General features: G+C 44.5%; 1 protein-coding gene across 2 annotated transcripts in view; it reads right to left on the minus strand.

Moving 5' to 3' along the window:
* IQGAP2 (IQ motif containing GTPase activating protein 2) overlaps positions 1 to 18,937 on the minus strand; it is a 416,134-nt gene that overhangs the window by 43,804 nt on the left and 353,393 nt on the right. For both annotated transcript variants that reach the window (XM_069750108.1, XM_069750099.1), the window contains 5 exons: positions 18,699 to 18,770; positions 18,536 to 18,605; positions 16,043 to 16,251; positions 7,331 to 7,480; positions 2,069 to 2,232 (listed from right to left, as the gene is read on the minus strand). In XM_069750108.1, coding sequence (XP_069606209.1) covers positions 2,069 to 2,232; positions 7,331 to 7,480; positions 16,043 to 16,251; positions 18,536 to 18,605; positions 18,699 to 18,770 — 665 coding nt within the window. The remainder of the gene's footprint in view (positions 1 to 2,068; positions 2,233 to 7,330; positions 7,481 to 16,042; positions 16,252 to 18,535; positions 18,606 to 18,698; positions 18,771 to 18,937) is intronic.

Here is an 18,937-nt window from a genome sequence, read left to right on the forward strand (position 1 = left end):
TGTGGCATGGAGGTGATCAGTCTGTGGCACTGCTGAGGTGTTATGGAAGCCCAGGTTGCTTTGATAGCAGCCTTCAGCTCGTCTGCATTGTTGGGTCTGGTGTCTCATCTTCCTCTTGACAATATCCCATAAATTCGCTATGGGGTTATGGTCAGGTGAGTTTGTTGGCCAATTAAGCACAGTGATACTGTTGTTTTTAGACCAGGTATTGGTACCTTTGGCAGTGTAGACAGGTGCCAAGTCCTGCTGGAGAATGAAATTTCCATCTCCAAAAAACTTGTCGGCAGAGGGAAGCATGAAGCGCTCTAAAATTTCCTGGTAGACGGCTCTGCTGACTTTTGTCTTGATAAAATACAGTGGACCTACACCAGGAGATGACATGGCCCCAAACCATCACTGATTGTGGAAGCTTTGTAAGGAGATGGAGCGGACTCCGTGGACCTGCATGCCGGGTCCAGAACTGAAAGAGCTGCATACTCTGTCTCCTGGGGAAAGCCTGAGAGAGGCGGACTTCCCCTGCTCCTGGAGGGAAGGAAGTTGGGGACAGGGCTTCCTGCTGAGAGGAGGGGGCGAGGAGAGCCAATAAAGGGCGCGCAGCCAGAGAGGAGAAAGCACGCGCAAGAGGAGAGTTGCGGGCCAGAGCAGAGCGGCGCACAGCAGTGAGTGGCGTGCTCGGTCTCCCTTGCCCTCAGAGAGTACTGGCACTGTAGCAGGCCACATAGAGGGGGCCCCCATCACCTGCAGAGACAGGCGTGTACAGTACCACGCCAGAGAGAGAGAGACCGCTGCAGAGCCGTGCAGAGTGGAGCAGAGCCATGCAGAACAGAGTTGTGCAGAGCCGTGCACATAGAGCGGAGCCGAGCTGGGTGCCGCAGCAGACATACAAAGGAGTGCTCCGGTTGGGAGCACTAGCACCAAAGAGATCAGCATCACCTGCCACCAACAGCGGGGACCAGGGAGAGCAGGACGTATTGTGTGTGCCTAGTGATAACCAGAGAGTACCAGGTTCTGTACACGACATGACTGAGTACCGCACACGCACTCCATATGACTATGCAGCTGAATACAAGGCACAAATAACCATTAGAGGGAGAATCCCATATAAATCAATAAGTGGGACCTGATTGTGGCCTGCATAGCGCTGACAGTAAACACGTACACAAGGTACCAACCTGCGGCTGTGTGTGGGAAAAGGGGCCCCGACGCGCGTTTCGCAGATGCTGCTTCCTCGGGGAAATGGTTATTTGTGCCTTGTATTCGGCAGCATAGTCATATGGAGTACCTTGCCATATTAAGTATGCACTAGGCACTTTATCGGTATTTCTTATTGTATTTGGTACCGCACTAGGCACTTTACTGGTACTCCTTACTATACCTGGTACCTCCCTGCATTAATACTTTATATGTGAGCATCCATTCTTTTGATTATTGTTACCTATTTGCCCGGTTATTCATATGATATCGGTATATATACTTCACTGTTTATATGCATAATGCATTACTGTACTTTATGATGTATGTTACTGACATGTGTATATACATACCCGTGGTATAAAGTATTATTTATTCTTCCTGCTCTTCAGTTTTAGCATCACATCTGTGTGTGGCACTAGTGTCGCCTTTCCGTTTTTTCATTGCATCCTTTACTTTGGTTTCTATTTTGCAATATTTATGTATTTTAATAGAGTTCTTTAATAAAGTTGTTCAATTTTAGCTCTAGTGTCCATTGTTTTTTGGGTTTCTATTCTATGTATGATGGCGGAGCATTTACCTCCGGTGCCCTCTCTATAGGTTTATTAATATATCCTAGGGTAGAAATGTATGGAAATTAGCTTTCCTGCAGAAGGAAAGGTTCTTCTAGAGTAGACATAATTTTCACACTTTTGTTCCCTTGGAGCATTGTCTTACCTAGAAGACTCCCCAAGAAAGCTGGCAGCCTGCACAAGGTAAACTATTGTCTTGATAGTCCAACTGTCAAGGCATGCAGGGAGATCAATTTTTGCAACAGCTGGAGAGTCGCAAGTTGGAGATCACAATCATAAGATATGCAAAATACATCAATACATACTTTATTTCCTCTTGCAGTGCAGTTTCAAAGAGTTTTAACAGAAGGTATTCTTCCCGTTGGTTAGAAGCATAATTATACAGTGTGAAGATCACAGTATCCATAAACTTGGTGGACTTATTTTGAGGCATCTGGAAGATCAGCTTGGCCAGGTAAGTTGGGTTAGTCTATAAGATAAAGTAGTAAACTCACACAGAGAAGCTTCACAATAGACAATCATAGTAACATCAATCTGAAAAGTTAATTCATTGGTTGGATTTAAATATCGAGAGGCAAAGCAGGATATGTGACACATGTAAACATGTCTATAAATTGTTGCACATTACTGAGGTCTCATAACCTTTGAAATATTGTGCATTGAGTGGCTGCACTCCTGCATACAATACAATATATAATGAGCGTCATGTGTGTGAGCTCTGGCAAGCTGTAAAGAAGGGTGTGGACTGTACTGTCACGTTCCTGCCCCTGAAGACAACAATTGCGTCCTGTGAATAATGCCATTCGTCTTTTACATATATTGTGCCATGTGAAGTGTAAACTATGTCCTGTGTTTTTTTAGTGTGTATTGTGTTATGGCAATTTGCATAATGTAAAGGTCAAGTCTGCCCAGCAACAGTCTTCAGAGTCAGAAGTGGCAAGAGTTGGTACTAACCCATAGCAGTAGGAGCTAGTTCCAGGGAAAGCTCCATAGTCCTGCATGCCAGACGCCATCACCCTGATATACCAGTACCTGGTATTTTCTTACATTATTGAATTACCTATTGGTGTTCTATGTTACAAACCGGTGAGACCCTATACCCTACAGATATATCTTGATAAAGGCCAGACTTAGGCCGAAACGTAGGGCTCACACAACACTAACATCCACACCCAGCCAAGACTGACACTTTCATATAGCACCCCGAGGGGTGACAAGATAAAACTAGTGCCCCGTCCAGGGTTACTGACTTGCGCCGTGCTACAAAGCCATGCCCCTTTGCTCTCCTCTCTTGGTTGGCAATAGACTAGCACTGCTCATCCTTATTGCTAGCATCAGGAAAGGACTTAACACCGGAAGTCCCAGAGAGGGGTCATTTAACATTTCTACCTTTGGAACCTTTGGAGCTTGAAATTTCTGGGACTTCTAGTGTTAAAGAGCTTGTGTCATGAACAAAGTACATTTTAATTAATTTATTAGATCTTAGAGTAAAAATAAATGACACAATTGGATGTGTGAAAATAAAATGTTACTCTGCTGAGATAATCTTATAGATGTGCTCCTGTGTAATGGGTGTGTCTGACCATGCAGGAACATGGTCTGAAATCTCAGCTCCTGGTCAAGGGAAGAAGCAAGAGAGTATACAGACAGGACAGCATGGGATCGTAGTTGCTGCTTTTTATGAGTTAAAAAAAAAAAAGTTTTTAAACAGGCAGGGAAATGTTTTTCCTTACAGAATGCAGCAGTAATAATGGCCCCCATTCTGACCCCATCTATATATATAATTGTCTAAGGGGCACGTCCATCTGTTTTTTCTGTCATGGAAATCCCGCGTCGCTGGCATAGTCCGGCCGCGAATTCGCCCCTTCCTACTCTGTCAGTACCCCCTCCAGTCAGCGCTCACACAGGGTTACGCGGTCCGTTAACGCTGCTATTAACCCTGTGTGACCAACTTTTTACTATTGATGCCGCCTATGCAGCATCAATAGTAAAAAAGATCTAATGTTAAAAATAATAAAATAAAAAATCATTGCATTCTCACCTTCCGTCGCCTTTCTCGCTGCTCCTCGCGACGCTCCGGTCCATGCATTGTGGTCTCGCGAGATGATGACGTAGTGGTCTCGCAAGACTGCTACGTCATCATCTCGCGAGACCGCAATGCATTCTTGGGACCTGGGCTGGATCCGGGGGCTGACGGAAGGTGAGTATATAACTATTTTTTATTTTTATTTTTTTATTTTTTTAACAGGGATATGGTGCCCACATTGCTATATACTACGTGGGCTGTGTTAGATACTACTTGGGCTGAGTTATATACTGCATGGGCTGTGAAATATATTATGTGGCTGGGCAATATACTACATCACTGTGCTCTATACTATGTGGCATGTGTTATATACTGCATGGGCTGTGTTATATACTACGTCTCTGTGCTATATACTATGCGGCTGTGCTATATACTACTTGGCTGTGCAATATATTACGTGGCTGTGCAATATATTAAATGGCTGGGCAATATACTACATGTCTGTGCTATATACTATGGGGGCTGTGCTATATACTATGTGGCTGAGCAATATACTACGTGGGCTGCGCTATACACTACGTGGGCTGTATGCTACTTGGCTGTGCTATATTTGTCTGCTGTATCTGTGCATCATGAATCGTGGTATGTGTTAAAGAGGGGGGCCCACTGAGACTCTTTCGCCTGGGGCCCTCAAAAACCCGGAGCAGGCCCTGGCTTCACTTTTCGCGGCCAGGTGTGACCAATCAGCGACCGGCGCAGTCCGGCCACGAATTGGTGCAGAATTTGAACCACGCTTCGCTAATTGGTCGCGCCCGGCCGGCCGAATCCTGTGTATAAATTGCATTATTCTGAAAACTTCATAAATAAACTACATACATATTCTAGAATACCCGATGCGTTAAAATCGGGCCACCATCTAGTTTTATAATAATGCCCATCGTATTGGTCCCCTCCCTGTAACAATGTCCACAGTCCTGGTCCACAGCCAGTCACTCCCTCTGCTAACGCCATCATTACACCCATGGGGATCAATATTAAACTGGATTTTCTTGGATCCATCTGGGGGTCCACCTTCTCATTTACACAACACATGCATGACCACTTCTAATAGCAGCGTAACCTTTGTTGCTCTTGTGTAAGGGGGGGTGACAGAGTCTGTCATATGCCTCCCCTTCTTTCAACAGTATTCACATTAAATGTGTGCGATTTTATAGTGTTTATGACTGTTAATATATTCATTTACTGTTACTGTAATGTGTATGTACTTGACATGTGTTGTATATAGGATCAGGGATAGAATAGGATACAGGGTAGCAGAAGCATAGAATAGTGGGGCACCATAGAGATAATATGGAATGAGAGTGTTAGGGTAAGCATAGTTAGCATAAGGGGATTTCCAGGCTTGGAGGAGTTACAGATGGGTGTAGTGCAGAGCAGTAGGATATAGTGGGGAGACTTCCTGATTTGTGAAGGAGAGCCCGGGCGGCTATGCCCAGGGCAAGAAGTGATGCAGCAGTGAGTGAAGCAGAGATTACCAGGACGGGACAGGGATTGTGCAGCGAGGCAGAGATTGCCAGGACCAGGCAGAGATTGCCAGGACGGGACAGGGACTGTCCAGCGAGGCAGAGATTGCCATGACCAGGCAGAGGTTGCCAGGACGGGACAGGGACTGTCCAGAGAGGCAGAGAGATTGCCAGGACCAGACAGAGATTACCAGGACGGGACAGGGACTGTCCAGAGAGGCAGAGAGATTGCCAGGACCAGACAGAGATTACCAGGACGGGACAGGTATTGTCTAGCGAGGCAGAGTTTGCCAGGACCAGGCAGAGATTGCCAGGACAAGACAGGGATTGTCTAGCGAGGCAGAGATTGCCAGGACGAGACAGGGATTGTCCAAGCAAGGCAGAGATTGCCATGACCAGGCAGAGATTGCCAGGACGAGACAGGGACTGTCCAGCGAGGCAGATATTGCCAGGACCAGGCAAAGATTGCCAGGACAGGACAGGGATTGTGCAGTGAGGCATAGATTGCCAGGACTAGGCAGAGATTGCCAGGATGGGATAGGGATTGTCCAGCGAGGCAGAGATTGCCAGGAAGACAGGGAAAGCCTCAGGAATGGCACTGTGCCAAATCTGTAATGAAAACCCTGTTGATAAGTAAAGTTGAACTATTAAGAATGGACAGAATCTGGAGTTGTTTGTGAGACCCATGGATCTGGAAATGGGATGACAGAAACAGGGTTTTCTTCTTGTGCTCCTCACGGAATTCCTGGGCTCTTGTGAACTAAAATGACCCAGTATAGGCTGTAATAAAAGACAACCTGGCTCATACATGTTGCTGATTTGTTTTGCTCCTTGTGCATTTTTCATAAGCATATTAGGAAAACTGATTGATGAATTTCAACAGTTTGGATCTTACACTCTGAAGGGCTTTCTAGATTTTGTAGTATATATATATATATATATATATATATATATACACTATATATATATATATATATATATATATATATATATATATATATATATACACACACATATATATATATATATATATATATATATATATATATATATATATATATATATATATATATATATATATATATATATATATATATATATATATATATATATAGCTGTGTTAGGCCGGTTTCACATTTGCAGTTGTGTGCGCAGCGTTTCTTCCGCAATTATCCACATGCGTTGTGTTTTCCTATATTTAACATTAGGGACGCATGTGTCTGCGATCGGTTGCGTTTCGTCATCTGCGGTTTGGCGCGGTAAATGCAGCATGTAGTACTTTTAGAGGCGTCAATTTGCCGCCAAGAAATGTATGCGGTTGTTAGCACAAGGAATGCGGCAAAAAAATGCATTACTGTCTATGGGAACGCATGCGTACACATGTCTTTGCGTACGCATGCGTTTCATGCGCTTGCGTACTTCGGACTGCGCATGTCCAGGAACTGATTAAGACATGCCCATTAAAGACACACCCTCCTGGAAATACCAAACACATGCACATAAAAAGCGCAAACACATGTAAAACGCATGCAAACGCTGCGTTTTTTTTTTTACCATCATGTGTAAGCTGATGCGGATAATAAACGCTGCGTTACCAGACGTTTGCATGCATTTGTGCATGCGTTTGCGGACGATACGCTGCGGACTTAACCGCAAATGTGAAACTAGCCTTACTGAGGTTCCCAGAGAAACCTTAATGTTTTACAACCTGATTTCCATGGGCCGTGGCTACTGAGACTCATCTATGTTTAAGTCAAAAAGACAAGGTGGTAAAAGACCCTGATTAGAACAAGCAGTTACCGCGTGTTTGCCATGGGTAGCCAGAGATGACATTTTTATCTATTAGTTGTGTTTGCAGCTCGGCCCCATTAAGTTGAATAGCCTTACTTTTCTACAATTCTAGTGACAGCCCACTGACAAAGTGGCAGAAAATAAGAGAGCTTTTTTCCTAAATGCATCGCTTTTTACATATCATATATTTGGTTTCCTTCGATTTTATTTTCTCTTGATTCACATACCTGAAGAAGATAAAACAGATGCTGGTATGCTTCCAGTTTCTTCCTTTTCTCTTTGCTGAGTCCTTTAATACCCTGCTTATCGACCGTCAGCATCTCCTCTACTTGCCCTTTGCTCTTCTTGTTCAGCTTCTTGCTGTGAGACACAACATCCTGCAGAGAGGTACACAGATCTCTATGTTCAGCGATATGCATGTACACAACATTCAATAAGTTCAGAGCGGACTTTCCCTGGTGAATGGTGCAGTTTTCTGATTAATTAAAAAAAAAAAATCAACTTTTATTTTACTTTTTTTAAACATCTTGTCTTAATCACTTGTACATATCTCCAGCCTAAATATATTGTTCCTCTACGCCAGGAATCAGCAATCTGCGGCATGTCATATTTGTCTGACACCATGCTGCAGAGCCAGGGAAATGTAAAGTAAAATCCACCATTTATCCGACCCATGCGTCCATACCCTCACTGTTATACAACTTTCACACTACATGGCACAGTCAGTTCTTAAGATGTAATTATTCTCTTTCACACACACACAAGGTTGTCGGCCCTGATAGGGTTACCTCTTCATACTGGCCCTCAATATCAAGGGATTTTCTGTTGAGCTGAAGCTGGGTCATTGTTTATGCTGATAAGAATTACAATGATCTCTGAGGAAATTTGAGGGCATTCTCAAGAAGAAAAGGGGAAGGTTGATAAAAAGTTCAGCAATTTAGGATTCAATAACTCTGTGCAACTAGAAGTTGGTAAGACTGGAGTTCCAAAATCTTTCCTGTTAAACAACCAAAATTAAGGAGCCCTCAAAAGAGGTGGTGCAAGTACTCATGTAATAATTTTCAGTCCATCACAAAATAGCGTTTGTTCAAAAAAAAACAGCGCCACTCCTGATCATTGGTTGTTTCTGGTATTCCAGCTCCCCTATATTGAGTAGAGTAAATCTGTGGAATTACCAGTGTTACACATAACCTTCGGCTTTACTTTTGGAAGAAATAACACATTTTTTATGATCCTGAAATCCCCTTTTCGGAATCTGTGTTAGTACCCAATAATCATTATTTCCACTGACTTGACAATATATGACAATAGTTTGGAAACCAAGCTCTGAGCTGAAATTTGGTCACACTCAAAGAAGTCCTAATTACTTGTGTAATGATGTGTAAGTGTATTGCTATACTAAGAGATCACAGTCTTCTTCGGGTTTCCAGCCCAGCTCCGGTGCCACATGAGCGATCCTCTTCTTTGCTTGCACAGTGACCATTGTGTGTTGCGGAGCTACGTCCTTCGATATAAGCCTGTAAAGCTACATAGTCTTACGTGGAGAAGGCGACTTCCCACTGACACAAACTACTGTGGGAGCAGCTTAGTATGTTTGCAGGTCACGTGGGCAAGAAGAGGGCTAGCGCGATGCTGGAAACTGGAGAAAATGGTGATCGGTAAGTACAGTAATACACTTACACATAATTACATAGGTCATTAGGACAGTTTATGAAATAAAAATCTTGTTGTTAATTCTTTAAGGCATTACCAAATTATTTTAGGACTCCTCCTCCTCTGGGACATCAAGCTCATAATTGCTGTTGGGTAGGTAGTCCTTTAAGAAGGCATTCATCTCACTGTGTAACTTTTTAGGTTGAGCGGGGCTCGGAAAATAGGGATTTTTGTGTACTCGCCGTAAAATCCATTTCTCCGAGCCATTCATTGGGGGACACAGACCGTGGGTGTATGCTGCTGCCTATAGGAGGCTGACACTAAGTGATACAAAAAAGTTAGCTCCTTCCCTGCAGTATACACCTTCCTGCTGGCTCTCAGCTAACCAGTTTGGTGCAAAAGCAGAAGGAGATCAATAACAACAAAGTATAGCATGTCAAATTATATATGAGAGTATAGCATGTCAAACTATAAATCAAGCAGAAGCTAATAACAGGGTGGGAGCTGTGTCCCCCAATGAATGGCTCGGAGAAAAGGATTTTACGGTGAGTACACAAAAATCCCTATTTCTCCTTCACCTCATTGGGGGACACAGACCGTGGGACGTCCCAAAGCAGTCCCTGGGTGGGTACAACATCAGATAAGGCCCTGTGTAACCGCTACTTACAAGAGCACCACCGCAGCCTGCAGAGTCGGCCTACCCAGACTCACATCTGCGGAAGTCTGGGAATTATAGTGCTTCAAGACTGCATGTGGACTGGATGAACCCGCAAGCTTGCAGGCGTGCTTTACTGACGCCTGGTGCCTAGAGCCCAAGAAACCTCGATCGACAGAGTGGAGTGGAGTTAGGCTGACATCTAACCCGGAAGAACTCCTGGATGGTGTAACGAATCCACAAGGCTGACATGGCCGATGAAATGGCAAAACCCTTCCTGTAACCATCAGGAAGCCTTCCTCTGACCATCAGGAAGCCCAAATAAGGTGTCCAACCTTCGGAAGGACGCCATGCACAATACATACCTACTCAGAGCACTCATTTCATCAAGAATATGGAGAACCCATCTCGTTTTGTGGACCGGTGCCGAAAGAGATGAGGGAAGAACGATGCCCTCGTAACATTAGGAATACAATACCACCATGGTAACAAGGGACGGGGATGGCCTGAGGACAGCTTTGCCTTGATGGTAATAAGGAAAAAAGTCTGAAAGAACAAGAGCGTCTAGCTCCGAAGACTTGTCAGAATGATGAGATCGCAGAGAAAAAAGGGGTGACCTCCTGATAGTAAAGTCTGTCCGGATCAAAAGGAGTCTACTGTAAGACTCCCAGGACCAATTTTTTTTTCTTTGCGGGCATGCGCAGTTTGCGCTGCCCTTCGAACTTACAGCGCAGGCGCCGGGGACGTTCATGAAGAAAATGGAGGCGGAGCCCGGTGGCTCTGAGTGATGGCTGGGAGGAGTTTGTGTCAGGGGGAAAGTCATGCCCCCCATACAAATTAGAGGTATGAGGGACAAATTAGAATAATCATTATTTCAGCATTGGCAGGGACACCAACTAAAAGAGCCACCTTGACAGAATGCAGCATTAGTGCAGCACAAGGGGGCTCCTTCAGTTAAAAATGCCTGGGGGGGTGACAGGTGACAGGTTCCCTTTAAGGTCCCAAAGATCTAATGGTATGTGGAAGGGAAGGTCCACATGTGAAAACTCCCTGCGAGAAAGTCCGTACTTGCAGTTTCGTTGCAATAAGACGGAAAAGTACTAGCTCCGCAAACGAAAAACCTAACGTCGTCCGTGCGGATCTCCCAGGACCACTGGGGCCCTTCCTGCTTCCAAACGACTCTCGGAAGTAGGGGAATGGGGGTTATGGAAACTGGTACCACGGAAGAACCAGAGCATTCACTGCAATGGCTTTTGGATCTTGTGGCCGAACCATGAATACGAGTACATTGGCGTTCAGTCTGGATGCCATCCGATCTACATCTGGAGTGCCCCAGTGAAGGCAGATCTGATGGAAGACTTCTGGGTGAAGTTCCCATTCACTTGAGGCGGGACCCTGATGGCTGAAGAAGTCTACTGCCCAGAGATCTCCTCCAGAGATGTGTACTGCCGAGATCACCGAATGATAGATCTCGGCCCATCAGAGAATTTGAGGTACCTCGTCCATGATGCCTGACCGTGGGTACCTGCTAGATGATTAACACATGGCACAGCCGTGGCATTATCCAATTGAATTCGGATGGGGTGACCAGCCAGAAGGCAGAGGACCTGCTGTAGGACTAGCCGTATCATTCGGATCCCCAGAACAAAGATCAGGAGAAGATGGCTGGCATCGGTAGTCACTAATAATCATTGAACCGGAAGGAACTCCCCTGGATGAGGAAGTAGCTCAGAGACTACCCTCTGAAAGCCAGATTGACCTACAAAAACGAGTAGAGCGAAGGAAGCAGCTTCCATTGCAGTCACCATTTTTCCTCATGACCCTCCCAGCAAATCGAATGGAATGAGTGATCAAGTAAGAGAGTTCCGAGTTGAAGGGCCATGGCCTTATCTCAAGGGAGAAATACCAACCCTCTGGAAGTGTCAAGGATCATCCTCAAAAAGGATATCTGCTGGGCTGGAAAAGAGGAAAAACCTGTCTAGATGAAGCTGCCAGACCAGGAGGGAGAGAGGGTATAGCAATTGTTATGGATGACTCAGCTTAGTCCTGGAAGAGTGGCTAGAAAGTTGACCGTATAGGGCAGGATGACCATGCCTATAGGGTGCAAGAGGAACATGACAGCCGCCATGACCCTTGCAAACACTCAGGATGCGGTAGCAAGTCTGAAGGACAAGGTCGTGACTTGAAAATGCTGTTTGCGAATGGAAAAGCAAAGGAATTTTTGAAGAGGGGAAAATAGGAATGTGAAGGTAAGCATCCCGAATGTCGGTGGATGCCAGAAACTCCACCCTATTTCCGTTAAAGTAATGGCTGAGTGGAGGAACCCCATCCAAAGAAGGAGGACCTTGTCAAGCTTGGTAAAAGTTTGAGGTCCAGGATCGCTCTTACTTTTCGGTCCCCCTTTTTGGAACCAAGATCCCTTAGATCTAGACCGTCCAGGACAATTCTTCCACTGCTGGTTGGGTCTATAGGAAACATGAGATCCTAGGGAGTGATTTCAGAGGCTTTTTGAAAGCAGAGTACGCTTCCATACTCTGAGCTATAATGCCCTTCTGGGTGTAATGGCATTTGCTGCTGACAGCGCCACGCAACTAGCTGCATTCGAGAGGCAAGAACCAGCTAGTCTCCCGCTCAAGAAATTTGATTGACCAGCTGTACTGTCTTCTGGAAAAGGTTACTGATGTGAATCAAAGTAGTTAAGGTCTCCGACCAGGAGACCATTGCTCTAGCAACCCATGCGGTGGCTAAGGAAGGGTGGAGTGCTGAACTCGAGGCTGCAAGACGGAACGAACCAGATTTGCTATCTGACAGTCCGTTGTAATTTTAATTGATGACCCATCGGGCAGGAATACTGGTAGACAAACCACAGGAGATTCTACCCGGTTAATCTGCCAAGTGGCAGAATGCGCGACTGCATCCATAAGGTCAGGACAAGCCTTCTCTTGATCCCTCCTATCTTTTGATAGTGCGGAGTTAAAATGGTGAACCCTCAATCCACCACCCTCTTCTTGCATCATCTGCTAAATAGCGGAGATGCAGAGAAAGGTGCTCGGACGCCAAAAAAGGGTGCCACTGTACATCCACAGAGTTCAGGTCACCGGGTGGACAGGGCTGGTTCCGGTGTTAGGCCTGGCTGCAGAAGAGTATACATGGAGGCGACACTCCATGTGCTCGTCTATTGATGGTGTGGGGAGATCGGTGCCCTTTAAAATGACCCGTGACCCCTAAGAATCAGACCAGGCATGGCATCCCACGTCGTAGGGGGTATACGTGGAGGGGACACCGCACGTGTTTGCATATTGGCTGAAAAAGGATACCGCGCCTGCAGAGGCTTCTGTCTAGTGAATCCCTTATCCGGACGCTCCCTGTCCGGGTGAATGACAAATGCTCTGCGAGGGAGTTTAGTCTCCTTATAAGGGACACTGTATGACCTAGAGTAGAACCATAGCCCTCATAAATCTACAGAGATTGGTTGATGATATAAATAGGCGAATCCATCCTTTTCTGAAGCTCTGGCAAGTCCAGATCCAAGGCAGTATCCAATCCATATCAGAGTTTTGTTCTCAGCAAATCATTGGTGAGGGAGATCAGGAAATGAAGCTTCCATTTTGTAGACACCTGTACGTTTCTAGAATACTTGCGGCCCCTGCTAGCCGACGGCTCCCATGTAGGAGTGGAACCATATATATCGGTCCTGTGAGCACTCCGAGCCACAGAGGGTTCATGGAGGGCTTCAATCTCTTGATCAGAGAAGCCATGGGACGTGGCAGTGATGAAGCCCACTCAGGGGAACTAAGTACTCTGGGATAAGCTGGGACCGGTGGCGGAGGGTTCCTGAGTTCATTTAGGGTAACCGGCTTCGGACTGGTTATGGCCTTTAAGACCAGGGAATGCTAGTCAAGTGCCTTTAAGACCAGGAAATATTGGTCATGTGCCTCTAAGACCAGGGAATACTGGTCATATGCCTTTGAGACCAGGGAATACTGGTCATGTGCCTCTATTAAGACCGGGGAACAATACAGGTCATTCATGTAAGTACAGGAGGGAAGAGGGCAGTGCTTCCTTACCCAGCTGCAGAGTTGTTGTGCCCCTTTAATGCAAAAAAAAACATCACCCCTGCCGGCCGGGTGGACCAAGATGGCCACCGGAAGTTGCAGAGGTGATAAAGTCTCGCAGAGAGCGAGAGGAGCCTTTTTGGGGCGGAGCCACAGACGCGATGTGGGCCTCGTGACTTCCATGAATAGGCCCAAGCCGGGGCCTAAATTTCTGCAGCCGGCGGGAGCAATACCAGGGGTAAAATAGAGGGGCATTGGGCCGAGAAAAGTGAATGCTCCCGTGCCAGACAGAAAATGCCAGAAAAGCTGGGTGGAGCCGCCTTAGCGCACCATAGTGTGGCCGCGACTTCCTGGATGCGGCCTACACATCGGCCGAAGCCGGGGACTAAATTTTTGCAGCCGGCCAGAGCGTTACCTTAGGGAAGTGGGCCACAGGGAAGCCATCTTAATATCCCACTGCAGGGGCCCATCGCCGACTGGATCCACTCACCATTGGTGCGCGTCCCGGCATGGAACCGACGCGGATGACTGGGTTTCAGCGCCGAGGAAAGCGCGCACTGCTGTTCTGCTGCAGGTCAGGTATTGCAGCGTGGATGATGCAGGGATAAAGCGATAACCCTCAATCCACTATCCCTTTGTTAGGGAGGTGGAGAGGAACCGTCCGCCTCCTTGTGCCATCCACTTTAACAGTGGTGGGACAGTGGGGGCTGCTCAGACGCCATAGAGAGGGGCCTCTGTACAGCCACGGAGTTCAGTCCGGGTGGACTGGGCAAGTTGTCCGGCATTAGGCCTGGCTCCAGGAGAGGATACATAGAGGCGACACTCCATGTGCTCGGCCGTTGCTGGTGTGGGGAGATCGGGACCCGAAGGAACCATCTCCCCTAAAGTGAGCTCAGGCATGGCTTCCCACGTCACAGGAGAGGGTATGTGAGGAGGCGACACTCCGCGTTCTCGCTTGTTGATTGTGTGCGGGAGATCGGACCCTTGAAAGGATCCGTCGCCCCCTTCACTCCGTTAATTAAAAAATAAAATTTACAGAAAAGTTCAAAATAAAATAAAAACGATGGGGTCTGAACCAGACCCAAGTGCCCCCTACAGACACTAATCAAGAACTGGTTAGCTCAGAGCCAGCAGGAGGGTGTATACTGCAGGGGAGGAGCTAACTTTTTTTGTATCACTTAGTGTCAGCGTCCTAGTGGCAGCAGCATACACCCACGGTCTGTGTCCCCCAATGAGGCGAAGGAGAAACCATTATATACACCTCTGATGACAGGACCTGTTTAGAGTTGAGCAGACAGATTATCAGGACCCTGGATCCATTGGCAGTCTGGGTAACATTGGCAGTCTGGGGCAGCTGGACTAAAGCGCTGCAAGCTTCCAACTATCATGGGCGCCTCTTTGGATTTGTAGACCCTGTGATTAGTGATGAGCGAGTGTACTCGTTGCTCGGGTTTTCCAGAGCACGCTCGGGTGGTCTCCGAGTATTTATGACTGCTCAGAGATTTAGTTTTCATCGCTGCAGCTGAATGATTTACAGCTACTAGCCTGCTTGAATACATGTGGGGATTCCCTAGCAACCAGGCAACCCCCACATGTGCTCAGGCTTGGTAGTAGCTGTAAATCATTCAGCTGCGGCAATGAAAACTAAATCTCCGAACACTAACAAATACTCGGAGACCACCTGAGCGTGCTCGGGAAAAGAAAAGCCGAGCAACAAGTATACTCGCTCATCACTACCTGTGATGTAATGACGTCACAGTGTGGCACGTCATGCCATAGTTATGATGTTGCAATGGGTTTATAACCAGAGGAGACATCAATAATGGCAGCAGGTGATAAGAAGTTTATAGGGCTTTGGTTGAGCTGCCACCAGCTGCCACCATGGATACTTATGTGGTCGCTGGACCAGGATGCTGCAAATAATTTTGCTCAGTGTTGTTAAACACTATCTCGTGAGATGGCTATGCTGCCCTGGATAGGCCTTCGACGAGGACATATCTACATGGTATATAAATTCCTCTAATGTTTAATATTCTTTATTACTTGCTTTATTTCACTTTTGTGTATAACAGGATTGGAAAAAAATATGGTCAATTTCTTTCAAAAGTGGTGCCACACAATTTAATAGAGCTCAACTGCAATACTAAATGTAACCTACAGACAGGTGTGGCACTGTTTGTAGATAGCGGCTCAGTTCACTCACGGCAGGTACTGGTAAATACGGTACATAAAAAAGATGCCTCACGGCTACGTGGTTCTTGGCTGCGCGTCAATCTATAACCACAGGACAGCAAAGTGTGACCTACCTCAGGCAGGTTTTACTAATCCTGTACAGGCCCATTAACCTACAGAAAATGAATATAGCTTTCCACATTTCTTAATAATGCGAGGCTGTGACTATGAACTACTATTTCCAGCACACCTATCTGACCAGTGAGCTGATCCTGCAGGGTATATTTACAAGGGAAGGATGTATGGTTATACTTTTTCTGACATTTCTCCAGACATATTATGGGAGTGCCATTCTGTTTCCTGAATTTACGAAAAAATTTTAAAAAAATTCCAATAACACGAACCTGGAGAGTGATCCTGTTTTTCACCAACAAGCCGATTTTAATATCCATAAGGCTGAGATCTTTTTCCAGTTGTGCATTCGACCTTATCTTGGTGACTACTTCTTCTCTTAGTCTGGTCACTTCCAGCTCTTCTTGAAAGTCTAAATCACTTTGGTCCAAGAGATAGACAAATTTCCGCACGACGTTCAGAGGTGGGTTTTCTGAGCAAACTATGGAAAAAAAAAATAAAAAAAGTCAGAAACAAAAGCGTAATGATCAGACTGAGGGCTTGTCCATACGATGCGTTTTTGCAGCGAAAACCCACAACGATATATTCTACCAGTAAAGTAATTCAGATTTCTGAAATCTCATGCACAAGCTGCTCACTTATTCCTTGAAGACTTGAAGCATTTCAGAACTGCAGTATGTCAATTCTTTCTGTGTTTTGCAGCGTTTTTCACCCATTCAAATAAATGGGGAAAAAATGCACGTATTTTAAGCAGAGTTTTTCCGGCCATCAAACACCTGCTGATGAAATATCTGCTAATAATACGCTGGCATTGAGGACAGATTTTTCTCTGTTCACCAGTTATTTATTGTCATATCAAAGAAATTCCTGGAAAGTCCGTAAACATATGGTCATTTTTACCCCACCCATTGAAAAAATTGATGTGTCCATTTTTTGTTGTTTTTATTTTATAAGCTGGATAAATGTTTTCTTTTTTGTTGTCATCATGTTACAGTTCATGTGAATACAGCTAATGTCTTTATATCGGGATTATAGGTTCTGTGCATGCATCACATAGACTTTATGCGTGTTGAACTAAATTCTACATGAAGTGTACAATAAATCAGCATTCTCTGGGATATGTATTTTTTTGCAATTCGATCCAAGCTAATGTAGCTAAAGATCACGACATGAGCCATTTAGCCGAATTAGCCTGGAGTAGAGTTGAGCAAATATGTTCGGAATCGGTCACAGAATCTGAATTTGCCATATTCATGCCGTATTGGTACCCTATTCGGACATTTCTACTCCCATTGACTCCAATGACATTCTTTGCTGATCATAATTGAAACCGAATTTTGAAACATTCGCTTGATTCTAGCTTGGAGTAAATAAAAAAACAAAAAAAAAAACACATACTCTGTAGAATATGGATTTTTGTAAACTTTGAATATATTTTTGTAACATCCAATTTGCAGAGTATAGCTTTGCTGCAAGTCGAATTTCCTGGGAAAATTCTCACAAATTGGTGAATTTTAATTTTTGCCAGATTTTCCCATCTCTACTTGATCTTGATGATTTATTATGATTTTCTTATGTGTCCCTAAAAAACATTGGTGGTCTGATTTTTTTTTTTAAAAAGCTGTCTGGAAAAATTAAAATTCTACTTGTCATCTGTATCTTACAGTTATTAGGTTCTTTAGAAGGACGTAGATCTCGGGATTTATTCTGACGGAATATAGGCTGAACTGGATGGACAAATGTCTTTTTTCAGCTTTGCTAACTAGGTCATGTTACTATGTAACCCTTCTGCCCAGATGAATCAATATTCAGCATATGCCATTTTATAATTCCATTTTAAACTTTATTCTGTAAAGGACAGATTATCTTCAGAAACCTATTACTTTCAGGTAGATTGGCATAGCGACTTTATGGACTTAAAATATGGCAGAAGGTTCACTTTGCCTTCTTCTATATGACATTCACAATCCATAGAAAATAAAATTCTCAGGGCAATATCTAATAGGTCGGGATTAGTGAAAATGCATAAATAATATTAACAATACAAGAACAATAAGTGTGCAAAAAGTGATGGGATCACCAAATTAAGAAATATTGTATTATAACAAGGGGACAAATAAAACATAAAATATTAAAAACATTTTAAAAAGCCAATAATCTACTTGAAAACAGACTACCAGGTGTGTTCAAAATAAGACTAACACCTATAATCATCAGCCTGGGGAATCACAATATACAGCATACTCTACAGGAAAAAATCATGCACAGTATAACCAGAATGAATATACAATGATGGTAACAAAGAAAAATTAATGAGTTCATCATATCAATACATCAGGAATTTACATCAACAATATGCAACCAGTATATGTCTGTGCTGTCAGTACAATGAGGTGCACACCAATATAAAAATCAGTGCACACCAATATAAAAATCAGTGCACACCAATATAAAAATCAGTGCCCACAAAGCATTATAAACCTAGGTTAAGACATGTTGCCATAATGATGACCACCAAAGTCAGAGATTTAAAAGAAGTAGGGTAAATATGAAAGAGAAACCTGAGAATTGAGGCAAAGAAATACAAGATGAGGAAAGGACCCGATGTGTATCACCACCTGTGTTGTTGCTTCCTCAGGCGTTGAAGTCAGAAGAAGAAAGGGAAGGATAAGTTTTAGTCTTATTATGGACCTTAATATTTTTGTTTTGATTTGTCCCCTTAATTTGGTGATCCCATCGCATGCACAATCTATGCTGCTACTTACTTAATGTCCGGTAGTCCTCCCTGGCTTTGTTGGCCTTCAGAAATGCTTGGATTTTAACGATCTCTTTTTCCTAAACAGAGAAAAGCAGCTGTTATTTTAACATCCTAATTTATGGTGGTTTTTTTTTTTTTTTTTTAAGTCTTGTGGTAAAGAAATAACATACATGGTCCTTGTAAAACTTCTGTTTCTTCTTGTATTCTCTTCTGGCTTTTATCATCCGGTACCATGCCTGAATCTAAATGACACATTTACACACATCAGGAACGTAATGGACAATTCATGTGTCTGATCATGTACGGTACGTTCTGAAGCACCAAAGATGGCAACTCAACTCACAATGTTCTCAAGGCAAGACTTGCGTAACTGGCTTTCAGTCTTATTACCTCAGAAAATTCTAAAGGC

The sequence above is a fragment of the Ranitomeya imitator genome, chromosome 1, assembly GCF_032444005.1.
Source record: "Ranitomeya imitator isolate aRanImi1 chromosome 1, aRanImi1.pri, whole genome shotgun sequence".
Taxonomy (NCBI): Eukaryota; Metazoa; Chordata; class Amphibia; order Anura; family Dendrobatidae; genus Ranitomeya; species Ranitomeya imitator.